General features: G+C 40.3%; 1 protein-coding gene across 2 annotated transcripts in view; it reads left to right on the forward strand.

Annotated features, from left to right (window-relative positions):
* TRPC7 (transient receptor potential cation channel subfamily C member 7) overlaps positions 1-18,556 on the forward strand; it is a gene marked incomplete at both ends in the record, with an annotated part of 64,958 nt that overhangs the window by 25,335 nt on the left and 21,067 nt on the right. For both annotated transcript variants that reach the window (XM_082291529.1, XM_082291530.1), the window contains 2 exons: positions 9,629-9,793; positions 15,622-15,838. In XM_082291529.1, coding sequence (XP_082147655.1) covers positions 9,629-9,793; positions 15,622-15,838 — 382 coding nt within the window. The remainder of the gene's footprint in view (positions 1-9,628; positions 9,794-15,621; positions 15,839-18,556) is intronic.

Here is an 18,556-nt window from a genome sequence, read left to right on the forward strand (position 1 = left end):
GAACCAGCCCTGCCTGTGCTGAAGAGAGAGTTTTGACCCCAAAACATGCAGTAACAGACACTGTCCCAGCCACAGGCTGGGGGACAGCTCCTGTAGAGCATCCTTAGGAAGGTTACCTGGGAAAGCTTGGGTTTTGCATGGGAAGCACAGGAAAATAAGGTGGAGAACAGAGGGCAGGAGAAACCCAAAACTGACAAGAAGTTCTGACACTTCTCCCCTTGGAGAGCAAGGAGTGTATCTGTGCCACGTGCCATGGTGGGTGACATCTGAGTGCTCTCAATTTGCAGTTATCCTGCAGAATCCTGTGGGGAGTGCCCTGGGGAGGGACTGCTGCAGGGGAAAGGGGAGAGGGCACACCAGGGCACTGCCCACAGCCTGCACACCAGCCTTAACACCAATGGAAAACTACATTTTGGTAACACAAATGAAATTATTCAGATGCACAACTTTAGGAATTTCTCATAGGATGAACATTGATCTTTCAGTGCCCCAGTGGTTGTAACATGCACAGATACAGCTTGGAACAGGACAGGGCTATGTTTTACCACCAAATGAGAAGCCTCAAGGAGGAGAACTCCTCAGTCAAAAGGGCTTTCAGGAAGTTGTATTTTTGTTCCTGCAATCCCTCGTTAATTTTTTTTCCCACTTTTTAGTTTCAGGAATATTTAACTGAGGCCTTGTGAAGTCATTGATGTCTTGGACAGTGGTGGTGGGAAGAAAAGTATCTCTTGTTTCCATCAGGGGAGAGCCAGTGAATACTGTAAAATGTAATTTAATATCTAAGTGAACAGTGGAAACGCTGTGGTCATTCTGGACTCTAAAGCTTATCCATGTAATTTTTCTTTTTACACTTTTAATTGCATGTTGCAGATGTTTTGACAGAGATTGGAAAGGGAAGGAGTTACTTCCCTTCCCCACAGAATGCATTTCTATATCTGAGTATTTCATTAGCAAGGTTCCTTCCTCCCACTGAAATCTGTGACTCTGATTATTTCCTTTTTCCCAGATGTTTTAATTTCTTTTCTTTGACAAATCTCATTTTGTTATTTCCTGCCCATACATCCATCCTCTTAAGGTTTCAATGAATCATTTCTCCATCCTGAATATTGTTTGCAATATTCCAAATTTACTGTAATATGCAGACTTAATTATTTTCATTTGCAAAGTGTCAGGGTCTTAAATGTCCATCAAGATACAGACAAGTGAGCAGAGGAACACATCAAAATCATTGCATGGATGTACCTCACAAATGAAAGGACTTAAATTACCTTTAATAAATAAATAAAATTCCCACAGGAAAGAGCAATTGATATGGTTTGCTACAAATCTGACCTTACATGACTTCAATTTTGACTTTGCCTATTTCCCCATAGGCAATAGACCTGTAAAGGTGCATTTGGGATGAAAAGTCAGATATGGATTAATAGAACCCTTAAAATAAATATAAATAAACCAGTATTTCAAGTTATTGAGGGTCTTTTCCCAAGTGATATTTAAATGTGGATCTGCATGGATACTGTCCCAGGGTGAGGCTCTCCTGCATGAGCTTCTTGTCACACTCCTGTAGATGTCTGCATTTGAGCATATTTTTGGGACTCTATACCTGATGGAGAGAGGAGTCTCATCCTATGGGCGAGTCTGTCTCCCCACCAGCCCTGCTGGGAATAAATCCATCTACACTAGAGGCAGCTGAGCTCGAGCACCAGCCCAGTTTCTTCACCATGTGGCCAAGGGAAAATAGTTCCTGGCTCTCCTGGGGGAGGAAGAGGCTATGGCGTTTTAAATCTCTTCTGTGCCCTCTGTGGCTGTTTTTTGAGATACCAAAGGGACACTGTTGCTTGGTAGTTTTTTACTATGGCATGTTTTCAGATGAATAATTCAATAATAAGGATTTTCAAGTGGTTTTGATTTTGTACAGATATGAAAATCCTGGAATGTTAAAGGCTGGGACTTGCAATTCAGTTTCTTGTTTTCAGATAAATAATTCAATGATAATATTTATTCATATATGTAAAAAGAGGAGAAATCAGACAGTAACAATAAATCTCTTCAGCAAACATGCAGCCCACTAGAACAAGAAACTGACGTTTTCCAAAGAGCCAACCGCCTTATTCCCTACCCTAGAGAAGAATGCTGAGCCTGAAAAAGCCCTATCTTTGTCTCAGGAAAGTCAAATTATAAAGAAATTGAAGGCAAAACAAGGCTTAAACTGAACCAAAGAATTTGTGTAAACTCTACATTTTCTAGTTACACATCTCAAATATATCAGGCTTACCTTTTCATTTCATATGGTATAAAATTAACAGGAGAACAACAGAAGTCCCTTCCACTATTATTATTAATTTTGCTTTTCCAGTCAGCACTGAAAAGCATTAGTGTCAATGGGCAAATTGCATTTGCAATGGTCTTGGCAGTTTTATTTACCCCATCATTTTTGTCTTCTATTAGACTAATTTGTTTTTATTGGGTTTTAAATGGTGTCTGGTCAAAGCCTGTTTCTACCCACGTTGCTCATCCTGCCAGGATCGTGCCATGGCCTTTACGGAGCTGAGCCACAGGGGGCCTTTGGGACAATCACACAAGCACCGGGATGATCTTCAATGCCCTGCTTCTGTCCTTTGTCACCTTTGCAAAGTGAGATCCCAGTCCTGCTAACGTACTCACTGATTTAGCAGGGAGCAGATCTGCCCCAAACACTCTTGTTTTTATAGAGCAGAATGAGTCACAGGAAGGAGATGGGCTTGTAAGCTGGAGCTATGTGAAGGTTTCAACTGTTCAAAATTATGATTTTGTACTGGATAACTCAGGTCAACCAGCAAGTGGATCCAGGTATTGGATTTCAATAAAACTGGGGAATGTATGAGTATCCTGGGATTTTATGTATTTGCCCTCTGCCAAATGGCTCTAACAAGAAAGATTTTGGTTCAGAAGGAAACAATGTGAAAGGTTTTGTGAAAGGTGCAATTAATTACTAATACTAAATACTTGTGGGCTTACACCTTAAAAGTAACTCAGAGTGTGAAGTTGCACAATTAGTTGGGGCTTTTTTTCCTGATAATTCTGGCTCATCTGGGCCCTGCTTACAAATATAAACCTCTTCCCTTTGCTGCAGGTTTAAAACCACTGAAGTTAGACTCCAGATAGCAGGTCTGACTATTCACCAAGCCTGTCACAAAGCTCATCTGCAGGATGAGCAAGATCTTCATGAATATTTGTGTGCTGCCATTAGACAGTCAAATGAACCCCAGGGACAGAGGGAAAGCTGCAGCAATCCTCAGGGCAGGGACATTTCCTTATTGTCTGGGTGTCTGCAGCAACATCTCAGATATATATCTTTTGTCACGTAGTGTTTCCTTTTGTGCCGTGGTCAGATCCCATTGAAATTTGTCTTGATCAGTTGAATTTTCTTTCGTCCATGAAAATCTTACTTTTGCATCTGGACAAAGGAATTTGGACCTGCTTTTACTCTCTCTTATAAGGTTAGTCTGGTGCAAAGTGTTTTTAAAACTGGGCCTGTGGCCATGGATAGAATTTAAATATAATTAGAGCAAGTCTCTTTTGTGAAAAGGTCCTGGTGTCACAGCATGGGTCTTTGGAATTGAACTTCACTTGTTATTTTTAATTCATTAACAGTAGGGCATGTACTTTTCTATTTATTTCTTAAACTTTCTGCAGTTTTATTTGCCTCTCTTGCAGCCACAACAGCAAAGAGGGAACCAAGTTCCAGCCATATTTACCCTCTGACAACTTCACCTATCAGAATTTAACAGCAGAAGCATTTGCTAAAGGCAAATTCTTTTCACACTCCAGAGCATGAAATAAATCCATAGTATCATATAGAATACCCCACCTGCTTCTGCTAAGGTCTCAGAATAGTTTCTACAAAACAAAGGGCTCTTTGTTCACTTGGAGGTTCACAGAGCAGAGTACAATGTGGAGATAAGAAAAGGCTTCTGCTTGTGCTGGTCTTTCCCTGCACTGTGTGTTTTCCAGCAAACTTCAGTAATTCCCCCTGAGCTCTGTCATCTTCTGCTCTGCATCAGGTGAAATGACTCTGCAATGGGTCTTTTACTGGATAAAAAAAATGTTTTGATGCATTTTCCACCTTTTCTCCAGCCTCCAAAAATGTATCTTTCAGTCAAAGAAAAGTATTTTATTCAGTATAAATGCAGACCCTTTATTTAGGCTTCAAGTCTTAAAAATGCTTAAAATATCAAAAGAATCTTCAAAAGGGAAAAGTGTTATAAAAGCAAAGAAATTATGTTTTGTTTTAATACGTTCATTGATTTTTTTTCCCCTGTCATTTGCATGTGGGCATATGTATACCCCTTAATTCATCTGATCCTCTTTGGTGAAATGGCAGTGTATTTTTCACCCTTCAGGGGAAGAGCAGTAATATTCTGCTTTGACCTTTCCCTGAGTTTCTTCCACCCCTGCCAATGTTTGCTGATACTCCCATAGCCTTCAGCAACCTGCTGAAAAAGGATGATTTCACTTCTCCTTTGGTGAATGCTTCACTGGGAGAAACACGGCACTGCCTATGCAGCAAGCTCAGCTTTCCCTCCCTCCCTCCCTCTGGTTTTGCTCAAGCACAGCAAAGCTGCCAAGGAAACCCCAACTCACCTTTCCAGACCAGCACTGGCTTTGGTCCTGCTGGGAACACAAGCACAGCAAGCTCAATCAGCTCAGGCTGTGTTTGTCTGTGAGGTGTCAGGAAATCTTCGTGATAATTCTGACGTACTTTTAACTTTCCAGAGCACACAGTGTGTGGGGTTCAGATCCCACCCGGTTTTTCCAATGTGTGGATCCCGGAAGGAGCACTGCTCCTCTGTTCCTGGCAACACAGAATCACAGAATGGTTTGGGTTGGAAGGGACCTTAAAGATCACCCAGGTCCAACCCTCCTGCCATGGGCAGGGATGCTGGCAAAATGGGAAAAGCCATGTATGCAACCCATTTGCTGTCCCCTTCTTTTTCACTTGTAATTTAGAGGCACGAGGTGACAATTGAAACCCTTTGGATGACTCATTTGAGTCAGCATTTTCCCTCAGATCTCTGGCATTTGATGCCTTACACACCCAGCCCAGGGTTCCTGTGAGCAGGTGCTGCAGCCTAAAATGTGTTAATAAATGTAGGTTTGCAGAAGCAAAGAGCTACATCAAAAGATAAATGCTTAATAATGAACCCAGAAAGGTTGTTCCAAGGACATGAATGCAGCTACATGATGGAAAGAGAAATTGCTCATCCCTGCCCCTGCCAGTGTCTCTTGACATCCCCAGTGTTCTACTGAAAGTCTATTTATGCAGCTCCATTTTAGCTCACACTCAGTGATTAAACACACTGAGGTTTGCCATAAGGCTGACAAGAAGGGACAAGCTGAGAGAACATGAGAGGAGCACCTCAGGACTCTACAGTCCCAGGTTCATGTTGTTAGTTCTGATATGCAGGGTTTTAAACTGCTTCCACTGCTTCACTGATGAGTTTTTCCTCCCTACCACAGCTCCTGGCTATTCTGTGTAGGGTACATTAGAAAAGTGAGATGATCCTGTCTGGGTGGTTAATTCTTTTGCCTGTACTTTTAAGGGAAATAGAATTATTTCAGTAATAAAAGAGAGACTGGTTTGTTTCTGCACGATTAATTCCAATGATCTGAGGCTGACCTCTGTCTTTTAGCTGTCTTGCCATAAGTTTCCTTATTTCTGCTGACACCATTTTTCTGTCCAAGACAGAGATTTTTCTCCTCTCCTCTCCTCTCCTCTCCTCTCCTCTCCTCTCCTCTCCTCTCCTCTCCTCTCCTCTCCTCTCCTCTCCTCTCCTCTCCTCTCCTCTCCTCTCCTCTCCTCTCCTCTCCTCTCCTCTCCTCTCCTCTCCTCTCCTCTCCTCTCCTCTCCTCTCCTCTCCTCTCCTCTCCTCTCCTCTCCTCTCCTCTCCTCTCCTCTCACAGGCTCTTTCTCTGTTCAATATAGTAGAAAATAAAAAATAAAAGTCTCTCTATTACAGTGTTTTCTATCAGAAGTAACTTTCTATATGTTCACAGAAATATAAAGGTACTTTATCATCTGTGGACTGAAACTCCTGTTTTGAACAGCTATGCTGAGGAAAAGACTCTCACTCTGTCGTAAGGGCTGGAAAGTGTTTCCCCACAATGCATATACACGCTGAGCTAGCAGAAAGAGCTGTCACACATCGAATTAGATAGAAATGTGGAGAAGTTATCACTCAATGTGGTATCCACAGTGATCTCTGAAACACCCCCTTTATTCCTATATGTAAAACTGTTTCTTTAGGTCCTTTCAATTCCCACTGAAGTCTCTGAGGAATTTTTTCCATATTCCAGACAAATACTAATCTCTCTCATTTAATCCCCTGTAGCACAGGACAGGGGCTTTTGGAGCTGTCAATACTTTCCTGAGTCTTTCACTGCCTCTCAAAAATGCTGCTTTGGCAGCTTCATTATTTGAGCTGATTGATGTGTGATTTTATTATAATTATTTTACCATTTTTTTAACTTAAAAAGCTGGGTGACTGATAGGCTGGAGGGAAGTACAGTTTCCTTTCTATATCAAAAGGTATGCACGGTACCAGCAAAAAGCACTGCCATCTACTGGGATCCCAGGGCCATGGGACCAGAAAAGCTTCCACCGTGGTTTCTGAATGCACAAGCACTGGAAAACATTTTGCTTTAGCTCGCAGGTCCTGATGCATTACCTTACTGCCTCTGCCCAGGAGATAAAGCACTCAATGCTTTTAAGTGGCTGGTTTTGGAGCCAGGCAATCCCCTCCACTGCCAGTGCTTCCATTTCAATCAGAGATATCCTGCCCTTCTGCACAGCCCTGGTCACACCACTCTTTCTTGTCTGCAGCACAGGAGCATCCACAGTTTGTCCCTAAAAGCCTCCTCGCCTCATTTTCCGGCACTGAAGAAAGGAAAATAGCATTTAATGGGAACATTGAAAAAGCACTGCGGCATTCAGTCCTCTGAAATTCAATATCACACATCACCATTTGTCATAATGCTTTGAAGCATTCTGCCTTGAAGCTTTTGTCTCAAGCTCTGTTCTTCTCCGTGCCTAAGTCACTAAGCAAAGCATTAGTGTAATCTTTAACTTGGTGTGAGTGCCCATTCCCAGGGGACAGAGAAAGTTAAATGGCTCTGTAACATCTCTGAGGAGATCTAAGATGAGTTTCTGAAATGTTGATAGAGAGAGGGCTGGCAGTGCCCAGGGGTCACTGTGTGTTTCATTAATGTCTGATAGAGAAAACAATGAAAACTGTACTGCTTGCTATAAGCAAATAACAGATCAAAACTCATTCATGCACTGATCTTTCTGATCCTTAAGCTATTTTCCCCTCATTTTTGTAATAATCAGAGTAAGATGAACACCATCAAGGCTCTATGCCACTCCACCTGTCTTTATTGCCTTGTACAAAATAAACTGTTCCACTGAACTGGGTTTTATGGCAATTCCTTCTCAATTTTCCTATATTTGTATTTTCATTGTAGCTGCTCCCAGACAAAGTGAAAAAATGGACAGATTAAAATGTCTGATGAAGTCTCTGAAATGCCAACCAGAAGTCTTTGACTGTCTCATTGCCAAGGACAACTGAATTTCTTTGTTTGAATCAATTCTCATAATGCAGTGAGCAATTGCAAGAGGAGGAGGAAGTCTGGATGTTGCTTGGGCCCTTCATCCCAGAAGTCTGCACATTCACCAGTGTAGTTTCCCTTTCCATGAGCCTCTACAATTGTTGTTGAATTCATGATATCTGAAAATAAATTTTGGAAAAGGGATCAATTCTCTACCGAGCTTCCTTCCACTTGATTTTTCTGTCAATTTGCCAGAAAGATAACAAGCCCAAGCAGCATTAGTACAAACATAAACACTGGGCATTAGGAAATGCCTCCGTGTAATACTGCTGTCATCACCTCAAACTTTAAATGCTCAGAAGGACTAGGACTCATGATTTATAATTATCTTTTTTAAAATCTTGCTTTTTTTTGAAAGCAGCTTAAAAGAAAGCATATTAAAATGCTAATATTTCCAGGAAAAAATTCTAAAGACAAAGGAGGTTAAAAGTACCTACAAATTACTTTGTTCTGATTGATTTATTCAGTGGAAGGGGTAAAGTCTCATTTTCTTTTTTTTTTTTCTTTTTGAGAAAAGCCAAATTCATCTCAAGAGCACATTTTAAACATCTGCTAATGTGCTTTTAATGAAGGAAAAGTGCTATTCCACAGCAATCCTAATTACTGTGCAACTGTATTTCCTTCTGAACAGTAACAGTTTTGTTATGCAAACATCTCAAAAAGACTCCATTAAGTTCCCAATTCGATCATGGTTCACAGATAGTGAAGATGAAAGCAGAGTTAGCATTTTCGCTGCTTTTCAGTCCCAAGAAAACTACAGACAACGGCTGAAATCTTTCAGCTTAAAGGGCTGATCCAGGGCAAGGAGTGGCTGCCAGACCTGGTCCATGTCCAGGCAAGCAGAGCAGCAGTGGCCACCAAGCTCCAGCAGCCTCTGCTTTCCTCCTCTCTTTTTTTCTTGACCCACTTCATCCTCCCCTTCACCTCCAGAAAGTTCTGCTCATTGAAATAGTAGAGCATTTTATATTTCCCTCCTAGGAACATTCATTCAGCCACTGAACTAATAAATGAAACCCTTAGTTCTGCTAATGCAATTAACTGCATCAGCAACATATTTATTTTTCATGTTTTCTTTCTGTTATTTTGCCTTTTAATTATCCTTCTTTGTGATTAAAGGTAGCCACATTCTAAATTCAATCACCTCAAAGAACAATATGAAATAAAGAAGTTTAATCTTTTATTATAAAACCGTTAGGTGGGATCTGGTGGTGCTGTAATTTTACCATTAAGAAATTGTCCTTTTCACTTCTCTGCTGCTCGCCTTTCCTTTTATCTCTTTTTTTTTTACCTCTGAACAGTAAACTGCAGAAGAGTCTCAGTTACAGGGTACAAAACAGGTACTTTCTGTACCAGAGCACCACAGCTTTTCCTTCTGCTTTTGAATTTGTCTTTTTGTCTGATCAGTAAAGAATGAGCTGTCATATTTTGAAAGGTACTCTGAGATAAAGCATTTAAAGTAGCAAAATACCAGCCAGATCTCATAATTTGCAGGAGAGCCCTGCAGAATGGCTCCCTTTTGGTCTTTACACAGTGAATAGAACACTATAATATTAGTGCCATGTTAAGCTGCTGGGTCAAGGGCCTCCGTCTCTAGCAAAGTCATGATGGTGTTTTTCAGCTTGACTTCCAAGTACATCTGTGTCTTTTCTGAATCCCAGGCAGACTGTCTTACCCCAAGAGGTAACTTGCTCAGAGGCATTTTGTCAGTGCTGACCACATGGATTTTGGGGTTTGGCTCTGACATTCTGCTTTTTAATCACATAAAGGTAGCTCTACCCTAGGGAAGACAAGGAGCAGAAGTGATGCACATTCTGCCAGTACCTGGGGGTCTTGTGTGCCTGCTTTGCAGTTTTCTGTTTGTTTGTCAGACGACAAAGACACGACCTGTCACGTTCCATGGGCAAGCTCAGAAGGTTATTCCCTGAAATCTCATCCTCCTTAGACAATGCTACTGATGTCTCTATTTCTGCTTTTCTCACAGTTTGTTGCTCACCCCAACTGCCAGCAGCAATTGCTCACCATGTGGTATGAAAACCTCTCAGGCTTAAGGCAGCAATCCATAGCTGTGAAGTTCTTGGCTGTCTTTGGAGTCTCCATCGGCCTGCCCTTCCTTGCAATAGCCTACTGGATCGCTCCCTGCAGCAAGGTACAAACTCCTGACGGTGCGTGGGGTCTATGGGCATTTCTACCCAGGGCCTGGAATGAAGCCCCAGATTTTTCCATAATGCTGTTGGGAAATGATTAATGGCACCCTCTAGTATTGCCCCGGGGGAGAGCAAGCTGGAGGTGTCGCTTGACAGCACAAATGGAACAAACTGGCATGGTTTGAGATTCATCTTGACAGAGAAAAAAGTGGGGTGGTGGGGAAAGAGGGTGAAGAGTGGGTGACAAGAAAGGAACAAGAAATTTATAGGAGATAACAACATGGGAGTGGAGTGAAGCAAGAACAGAAGAGCCACCAAAACTGGAAATTAAACTAAAGACAAGATTCTTTAGTTAACTCTGATAAACTCTTGTTCCTTTCATGCACTTTTTATTGTGGGTTCCTCCCTTCTTCATGGCTCCTTTGTTACCTCTCCTCCTTCTTTCCGAGCTTGTGGTTTTAATTAGTGGAGCTTTATTGTGGTTTTAGTTAGTGGAGCATTATTGTGGTTTTAATTAGTGGAGCATTATTGTGGTTTCAGTTAGTGGAGCATTATTGTGGTTTTAGTTAGTGGAGCATTATTATGACACGTGGGCCTGATACTCTGGCAAGCCCCAGGAAACTCCTTAGTGTTGCAGCAAAGACTAGACTTAATCATAAAATATTTATGGTTTTGAGGGAAAAGATGATGAAACTTGGAATACTGCTGTATACCTAAATATAGATCAGATGGAGGAGGAGAATTTGTTGAGACCTAAAGGGCAAAGGACCAGAGCCAACCATTAGCCTAGGTAAAATCTCGAGTTGTTTGTGGTATGAAATTGTAGAGGGTTCATCCTGAAAGAGTCTGCTCAAACAAGGGGAGATAAATAGGTGTATGGCTGAGTGATAAACAGTTTTGTCACTGCTCTTGCCACAGAAAAATGGGTGGCAGGGGAAAAGATCATTTCACATTCAGCAATAGCCAGCAACATCATCCCTTCCAAGGTAGATGTCTTCTGCAGGAGGCTTATCACAGGTACTTAAATTTGATCAAAATCACCCCTGGTGATTTTGTACAGTATTCAGTCTTGAAAGTATCTTCTCCCATTTCCTCTAAAAACCAGTGAGGAATCCCTTCTAAATTTATCAAACCCAAGTAGTTATAGATCCATCAATTAGTATTGAGGAGAGATTAAAATTTGAAACGTACATTAATACAATCAGAAAAACAGTCCTTCAGTATGTCTGAGATAATAAAACACACTCGAGCCTTGGTCTCCTCCAAAATAGCTCCAAGAGGAGTACTTGGTGTTAGAGTATATGAGGATGTAACTTCATCTCCTCGAGGTCTGTGTCAACACAGAGCCCCTCATCTTCCATGGGTACCAGACAGGACTCCAGAGGTGCTCACAGAGAAGTGCATGTGAAAGCCAGGCTGTGCTGCAGGTGGTTTTGGCTGGATCATAGAGGGAATTAGTGTGGAATTACCACCTCGATTCCCTCATGTCAGACCCCAGTCTAGCAGGGATTTATGAAGCTGTTTAATTTCCTTCACCTCTGTTGAATGTGTTGGGAGTTGGCACACCATCCAACAGCAACGTTTGTGGTGCAGTCTCAGAATTACAGATGCCACATTTGAATATAGCAATAGGTAGGGAGAACAATTAGACTAGAAATAAGCAGACAATTTAAAAGAAAAGCATAAAAACTAAGGGGAAAGAAACTGAGGCAAAACCCCCCTAAAACTAAAACAGTTTTACAGCAGAAGTAAGAAACGATTGAGAAAGTTACTTGGTTTTAATTTCTTGAAGTTGATGTATTAAAATTTAAAAAGGGGGGAGGGGGGGATACTTAACTTTTCATCAGCTTTGATTTCATTACACTAAACCTTTCATGCATTCTCATTTTTCAATGTTCCTTTCTTTTCACCCCACTTTAGACTGTGAAAAACCACGTGTAATCCTCTAGCACAAAGTCCAATTGAAATTTCTTTCAGGCAGGTTTTGTCTTTTAATGCACGGATTTGCCTTGATCAGAACAATGTAGTCTTGATTTTTGATTGGGGCCTGTGATAGAAATAACTGAATAACAAATGCATTTTTCCCCCACAAATTTGTACCTTGCCCAAAATCACTGGCCTCAATTTCAAGGGCTGCAGGTTGATCCAAGAGCCTTGTGTCCTCTCACAGTGTTACTGCAGAAAATTCTACATAGGCAGCGTTTCCACTCTGAGCAGTCCAGTTTTGTCCTGGTCAACTTTATGAATGTTTTATTTGGTTTTTACTGATGGAAGCAATATTGATATTACACAACTGGGCAATGAAATATTTTTTCCATAGCAACAACCAGTTATGATATCTAACTTAAATCAGGCCTGTCTTACAAGACACACAGGTGCCCAGGAATGAGTCAGGGACTCATTTCTTGACCAAGGCAGTGATAAAAATGGAGGAAATTTCTAATGTGAAATATTGCAATAGGAGCTGTCCAATCAACACTACTGTGTATCATATTCTTATGCTGATCACATTCTGCAGTTTCACATAGGATAGTAAAGGAATTCATATTCAAAATTACTTCAAAGATACTGATGTATCTTAGCTAGGAACATACTTTGGAGCCTATCCTCCCCAAGAGAAAATTTTCTTTAATAAAGCTCTGTGAGGTTAGAATGTACCATACCAAATACTACCCACAAAAATTTGGTACATAGTATTGCCTGGAGTTTGCACCTCAACCTTATGTATTCTTTTCCACTCAGTTGCACAAAGCTGCCTTTATTAGAAGCAGTTTTACTGTCAGTCAGTCATTCATTCATTTCTGGATGCACAGACTGTTGACACAACCCATGAAGTTTAAGCCTATCCTATCCTGAAATATCCATGCTCACTCATCCATCTCCTGGAGGCCATGAATCTGCAATAAACTATTGCTTTATATGTTGGTCTCCAAAGTTTTTTTTTCATTGGTGATCAAAAGAGAAAAGAGATTGGATAGAAAAATTGCACAGTCTGTTGCCCAAAAATGTAATGACAAGAGCAAGAGGGACTGTTTGGATTGTCTGTAGAGCTTCAAGAAGTGTTCTCTTTCTCCTCGGGTTGGTTGATGTGCACGGCCAAACTTTGCAACACTGAGAGATCATTCATACACAGCCCTCAATGGCTGTTGTCTCATTTTCCTGTAACCATGCTGGGGATTGTGGACTGCAGCTCCCACTGCAATGGACTCTGCATTGTTTAAGCACTGGAACTTTAATGGCTCACTCTGCCTAAGCTGTATCTGTACCTTTTTACCCTGAAATACATGAAATCACTACAACAGTATCCTTCATGCTTCTGCTGTGAGCATAGCACAGAGCACAGTAATGGATTTTTTCTTTATGATGTTTCTATCCTTTTTTGTTCCTGCCTGAGCATTCACAAAATTTTGTAATGATATCACACTATATATTTTTGTTCTGACATGTCTGTATGCTTCATTATTTTCCTATCATAGAGACAGGATACTAAAGTCATGCACTGATCTATTCTCTTCAGAATGAACCTTTGTATTCATCCACTGTTAGTGTTTCTATCTTAGCAGTACAGCCAGACACTACCCTGCAATCCTGGCTTGATGAAAGTGGTATTTTTATTTTCTAGAAAATCAAGAAATTGATACCCTCATGCAGTTACACACCTTGAGTTTAATGGTATCATGTTGCTTGAAAAATCTTTTAGTCATAAAGTGTTAGACTGGCTGGAGGAATTGACACTTCATTAATTTTTTACAGGATATTTTAGTCAACATCTTCTGTAGCTCTTACTTAAAATCAGATTTCTGAGAAGAGATGAAAAAGCTTCAGCTCAAGAAAATAATTGTAAACTTTCTGCAGTAATAAATGGGACAAAAGGCTGATGTAACACTAACTAAATACAAATTTCTGTTTAATCATGAGAGAAGTAAGTGAAATTACCCATAGAATTCATTTCGTTCTGTAATACACGGGATTATTTCTCTCATAACTGAGACTATGCTGCTTTAATCTAAGGTCTTTCTTTTTTTACATTTCTATAGACAGCAGAAAAATTCTCATTATCTGGAGAGGACTCGTGATTCAATAGGTAGATTGAATTTTTCTCTTTCAGTGAATTCAGGGTAGAAATGAATCTCATACAGATTGCAAATCCACTTTCTTAAAAACTTCTTGCTAAGGATCCATGGCTGTTTTTCCACTTTACTCTTGCAATCTGAACTCTCTCAGGTCACAGGAGGAAAACATCTGAGATTATTACTGTGTGGGACATTTTTCAGGCCTATCCCATCATCCCATCAGTACTGGAATTGTAACTTCTACTACAAAGCATAAATCTACACAACACCAACCATAAAAAACTGTTGAGAACTAGCACTACACCAAGGGTGACAGCACTGAGGGTGAATCAGAACTGCAAGTGTTGAGACTATTTTTAACACACTTCATCCACTCCTACATCTGCCATATTATTCCTAGACAAGATTAAAGAAACTTGGCTTTCAAGTCAGTGCAATATCTACCCGATTAAACATGTCCTTATTGACCTCAGGGAATGTTAGCCAGGACCTGGGGAAAGAGCAGACATTTTCATTTTCTTTAATGGAAAGTCTCTCCATATTTAAAAACATGCAAATTTTCCAGTAGGATTTCCTATTCTGTCAACTTTATAAAAGATTTAATTGACATTTAAAAAACTCTGTTAAGAAAAAGAAATAAAACCCAGAATCCTAGGACTTCCTTTGAATTTCTGCTAGACCTAGAGACCTCCACTTTTGAAATATTTCCTGTTCTGCCATGAGCAGAGACCAAGGCTCCTTGGAATTAATCTGCTATTGGAGATAAATAAGAAACAAGGATTTTCCTTTTAATGTCCTTTTTCCTATGAAGTTTTATGATCAAATCAATAGATATTAAAAAAAAATGGATGATACCTTGGCATCAAGGGGAATGAATCAATGAGTAATATACCAAAAAACAAATATATGTAAGTTGCTTTGTGGGGGGTTTGGAAAGGCCCCATCCAGGCCAGCTCTTCCATTGCTCCCTGTTGTGTCCAACACTACAGGCTTCAGCCCTAGTGCTCCTGAAAATGCTTCTACTCTTTCTATCTTTCTGGAGTAATGTTCTCTTTGTTCACAGAAAATGTAAAATTAAAAGAGTGATATTTAAATTCATTAACAAAGAAAGCTTTTCAAGAAGAGCAGAACAAATATTATCTGTAGTGAAGAGACCTGCTGCTCTGGTTCTTGGCTTAATGTCTTCAAATAAATCCTTGTGTTCAGGGAGTGATTCTCCAGCTTTTGTACTAATTATGAGAGAAGACTATCATAGCAAAGCATATGAAAAGCATTGTCACAGAATATTTAAACAGAAGGCTCTTTCTTACACATTGATAACAAACCAAGAATTCACCATTAGTAAAAGATTCTGACATATAACAATGATTTAAGGATGACAATTGTGTCCATCACTAGGATTTATATTGACACAAGAGTGCACTCATATAACACATACACAAACAAACATGTCTTTCATCTAAATGTCCTGTCTCTTCATTTTCCACTCACCATATGGCCAGGACAATTAGATATTACATGTGGGTTTAAAGGGGCATTGTAAGACATTGGCACGCATAAAAATTACCCGATGCAAAATGTCTCGTAATAGCAAATAACAACTTGAACAAATCTAAACCCTATTTAGCTAATGATCCAGAATCAATTATTGAATCCTTTTTACCATGGGCAAAAGCTTTCAAAAGGTTTTTTATAGTGAAAAAACTTCTAGGAGGTGGGTAAATAAAAACTTTATGATTGTGTATGTTCCATTGCAGCTGGGACGTACCCTTCGAAGTCCTTTCATGAAGTTTGTGGCTCATGCAGTTTCTTTCACAATCTTCCTTGGACTGTTAGTAGTGAACGCTTCAGACCGCTTTGAAGGAGTCAAAAATCTCCCCAACGAGACCATCACGGATCATCCAAAACAAATATTCAGAGTCAAAACAACTCAGTTCTCATGGACAGAATTGCTGATCATGAAGTGGGTATTGGGTAAGTAAAACCAAAATGTCTACAACTTCTCCGTGGGAACTCAACCTCATTAGGAATAGCATCATACCCAGTGACAAGACAAAGGAAAAATTTAAAAAAACCCAAAACCCAACCAACTAACAAAAAAACCCCAAAACCAAGCTAAACAAACAAAAAACGCAAACCAAGACAACTTCCCGAAACTTAAACAACTCACTATGAGTCTAGAGGTTGATGTCAAGAGTTTTAATTAAAAGACGAGCAAAGAAGACTTTGATCATGGTCACCACTTTTGAAAACATTGAATGATGCTTAGCAAATTCTCGCTTACCTGATTTTCCACTTTCCATGGTAAATGCTATAGATGTTGCCTATTTACTTCTCTTGGTTTGATCACTGCATCTTAAAGAAGGTCTTGTGGCTTCACTCTAGGACAAAGTGAGCAGAAAGAAATGTGGTGAGTCTGCCTGATTTATTACCCTGCCATGGGATCCTACTATAATTCACTGAACCTCAGTTTCTTAGTCTGCAAAATGAGTATAATGTCATGTGCTTTTTTTGTAATGCACTCCAAGATCTAGTGATGAAACCTGCTAGGCAAGTAAGCACTGGATTTTATGAAATTCGTAGTATGAAATTTTTACTGGTGAGAGGACAGTGCAGTGCTCAAATCTTTTAAAGGAATTTAAGTTATTCAACAATTACAAAGTAAAGATTCATGTGGGTGAACCCTTTGAGTGCAGAAGTGTGCCACATGCACAAGTTAAATTTCTAAGGAGTTTTAGACAAAATCAGATGTCTCACTTTTCCTACAGGCATCATTTACTCCTGGCAGGTCACTTAGCTTGAACCACTAATCTAAACAAGCTTGGGAAGATTTATTGGGAAATTGAGCTTATCAACTCTGCAGAATCTTTGTCTACTTCTTCTGTATCTATTTTTGCTCACCACCATGATTTTGATTCTTTTCTTGCAGCAAATAATTCCTACTACTCCAGAAGTACTGATGGCATTAAATTCCCCTAAAAAATAGGATATGGCTGCTCTATCTGATGACTTCCTGTCCAGTGTTTCTTTGTTCCCTGTTCCCATGATAATCAGAATCCCATACAGGATATTAAGCTAGAAAATACTGAATAGATGCCAGACTGGATAGAATAAGACTGTAAGATATATTTTTAAAATTATATTAAAGCAGTTGGACAAGATGATTAGATTTTAAACTAGGCATTCTTTTCTTGTAGGCAGTAGGTATCGGTCTGCTTGTTGAGTTCCTGAGAGATGAAGAAGAAAACATTTCATTTAAACTGAAGGTTTTCACTTTTCTGGGATAAGAAAGGTGATTCATTGTACAGACTCCTGAATATAATGAGATTTTCTAATGATTGCCTACATCTGCACTGACAATCTTCTCTGGCCATTTTACCTGCCTGCCTCCATAAAGCTTCAAATAATGTTTCAGCAATACTGAGGTGAAAGTTTGGTGCACATGGCCTGCAGACACCTGCACTTCTTGAGCCCCATGTGTGACCCTGAACTTTAAGGACTCTGAAAGCACCAAGGGTGGCAACTTTTGGTGCTAAAATTTATAGGTATTATAAATATATATCTTTAAGTACAAATATAGTTAAAGTGGCTAACATAGACCTACCTAGTGGCCTTCTCTGATGGAGTGACTGTGTAAGTGCACAAGGGACGGGCTGCAGATGCCACTTAACCAGACTTCTGTAAAGCCTTTGACATGGACCCCCACAACATCCTTCTCTCTAAAGCACAGACAGATTTGATGGGTGGACTGATAGATGGATAAGAAAGCTGTTGGAGGGTTGCTTGGTCAGAGGCTCAGAGTCCAGTGATGGACATCAGTGACAAGTGGTGTCCCCCAGGGGTCTGTACTGGGACCAGTGTGTGGATACAAAAATGCTGCTAGCAAGGATTTTCTTGCTATTTTCTAAGCCCGTGAGAGACTTTTCTCTCTCACAGAAGAGGTAGCAGAGTTATGTAAACAATGAAATACCTGCAACCTGGAGAAGTCTTGTTTATAGTATAGTAGACAAATATTTTGACAATGGATGTTTTAGGATTTTAGCCAATCACCCCCAAGGGGTGGCTGATCCTTGTCCAATTAAACTATGAAGAAAAAAGTCTATAAAAGAGTTTGTAAAATAATTAAATAAATCAATCTTGCTGCACAATTCCTGCCTGCTGGATCTTCTCTCCTCCTCCCTACGGCTGCAGGACATGATAATATACCCTAGGGCATATTTTTTTTTTAATACCAGTGTTATTTAATACCACCATTAATGACATAGACGGAGGCTCGAGAGCACCCTCAGCAAGCCAGCAGATGGTGAGTCCTGAGGCTGACACACCTGAAGGATGGCATGCATCATCCAGACAAGTTTAAGAAATGGAACCATGGGGATCCCATGAGGTTAAACAAGACCAACATCCCCTTGTACATTGGGCACAGCAATTTTGGCTCATGCATCCAGGGCTCATTGCATGCCTCTTCCCTGTGGCCAGGTCTTCCTATCTCTCGCCTTCAAATGAGGAAGGCTGGGATTTTCCTTGTGATCAGTATGGACAGAAGCATGCACTGAAAGCAGGGGGGGTTTATTTCAAAATCCCCACTGCAAGAGCAACCAGGGTAGCAGTTAAACTCTGGGTGGATGCAATCTGAGCAGTCTTAATCTCTTAGTCCAACAGCCTTTGGTGGACCCAGAAAGGCTCAAAGGC

This window comes from Coloeus monedula, assembly GCF_965178545.1.
Source record: "Coloeus monedula genome assembly, chromosome: 15".
Lineage (NCBI taxonomy): Eukaryota > Metazoa > Chordata > Aves > Passeriformes > Corvidae > Coloeus > Coloeus monedula.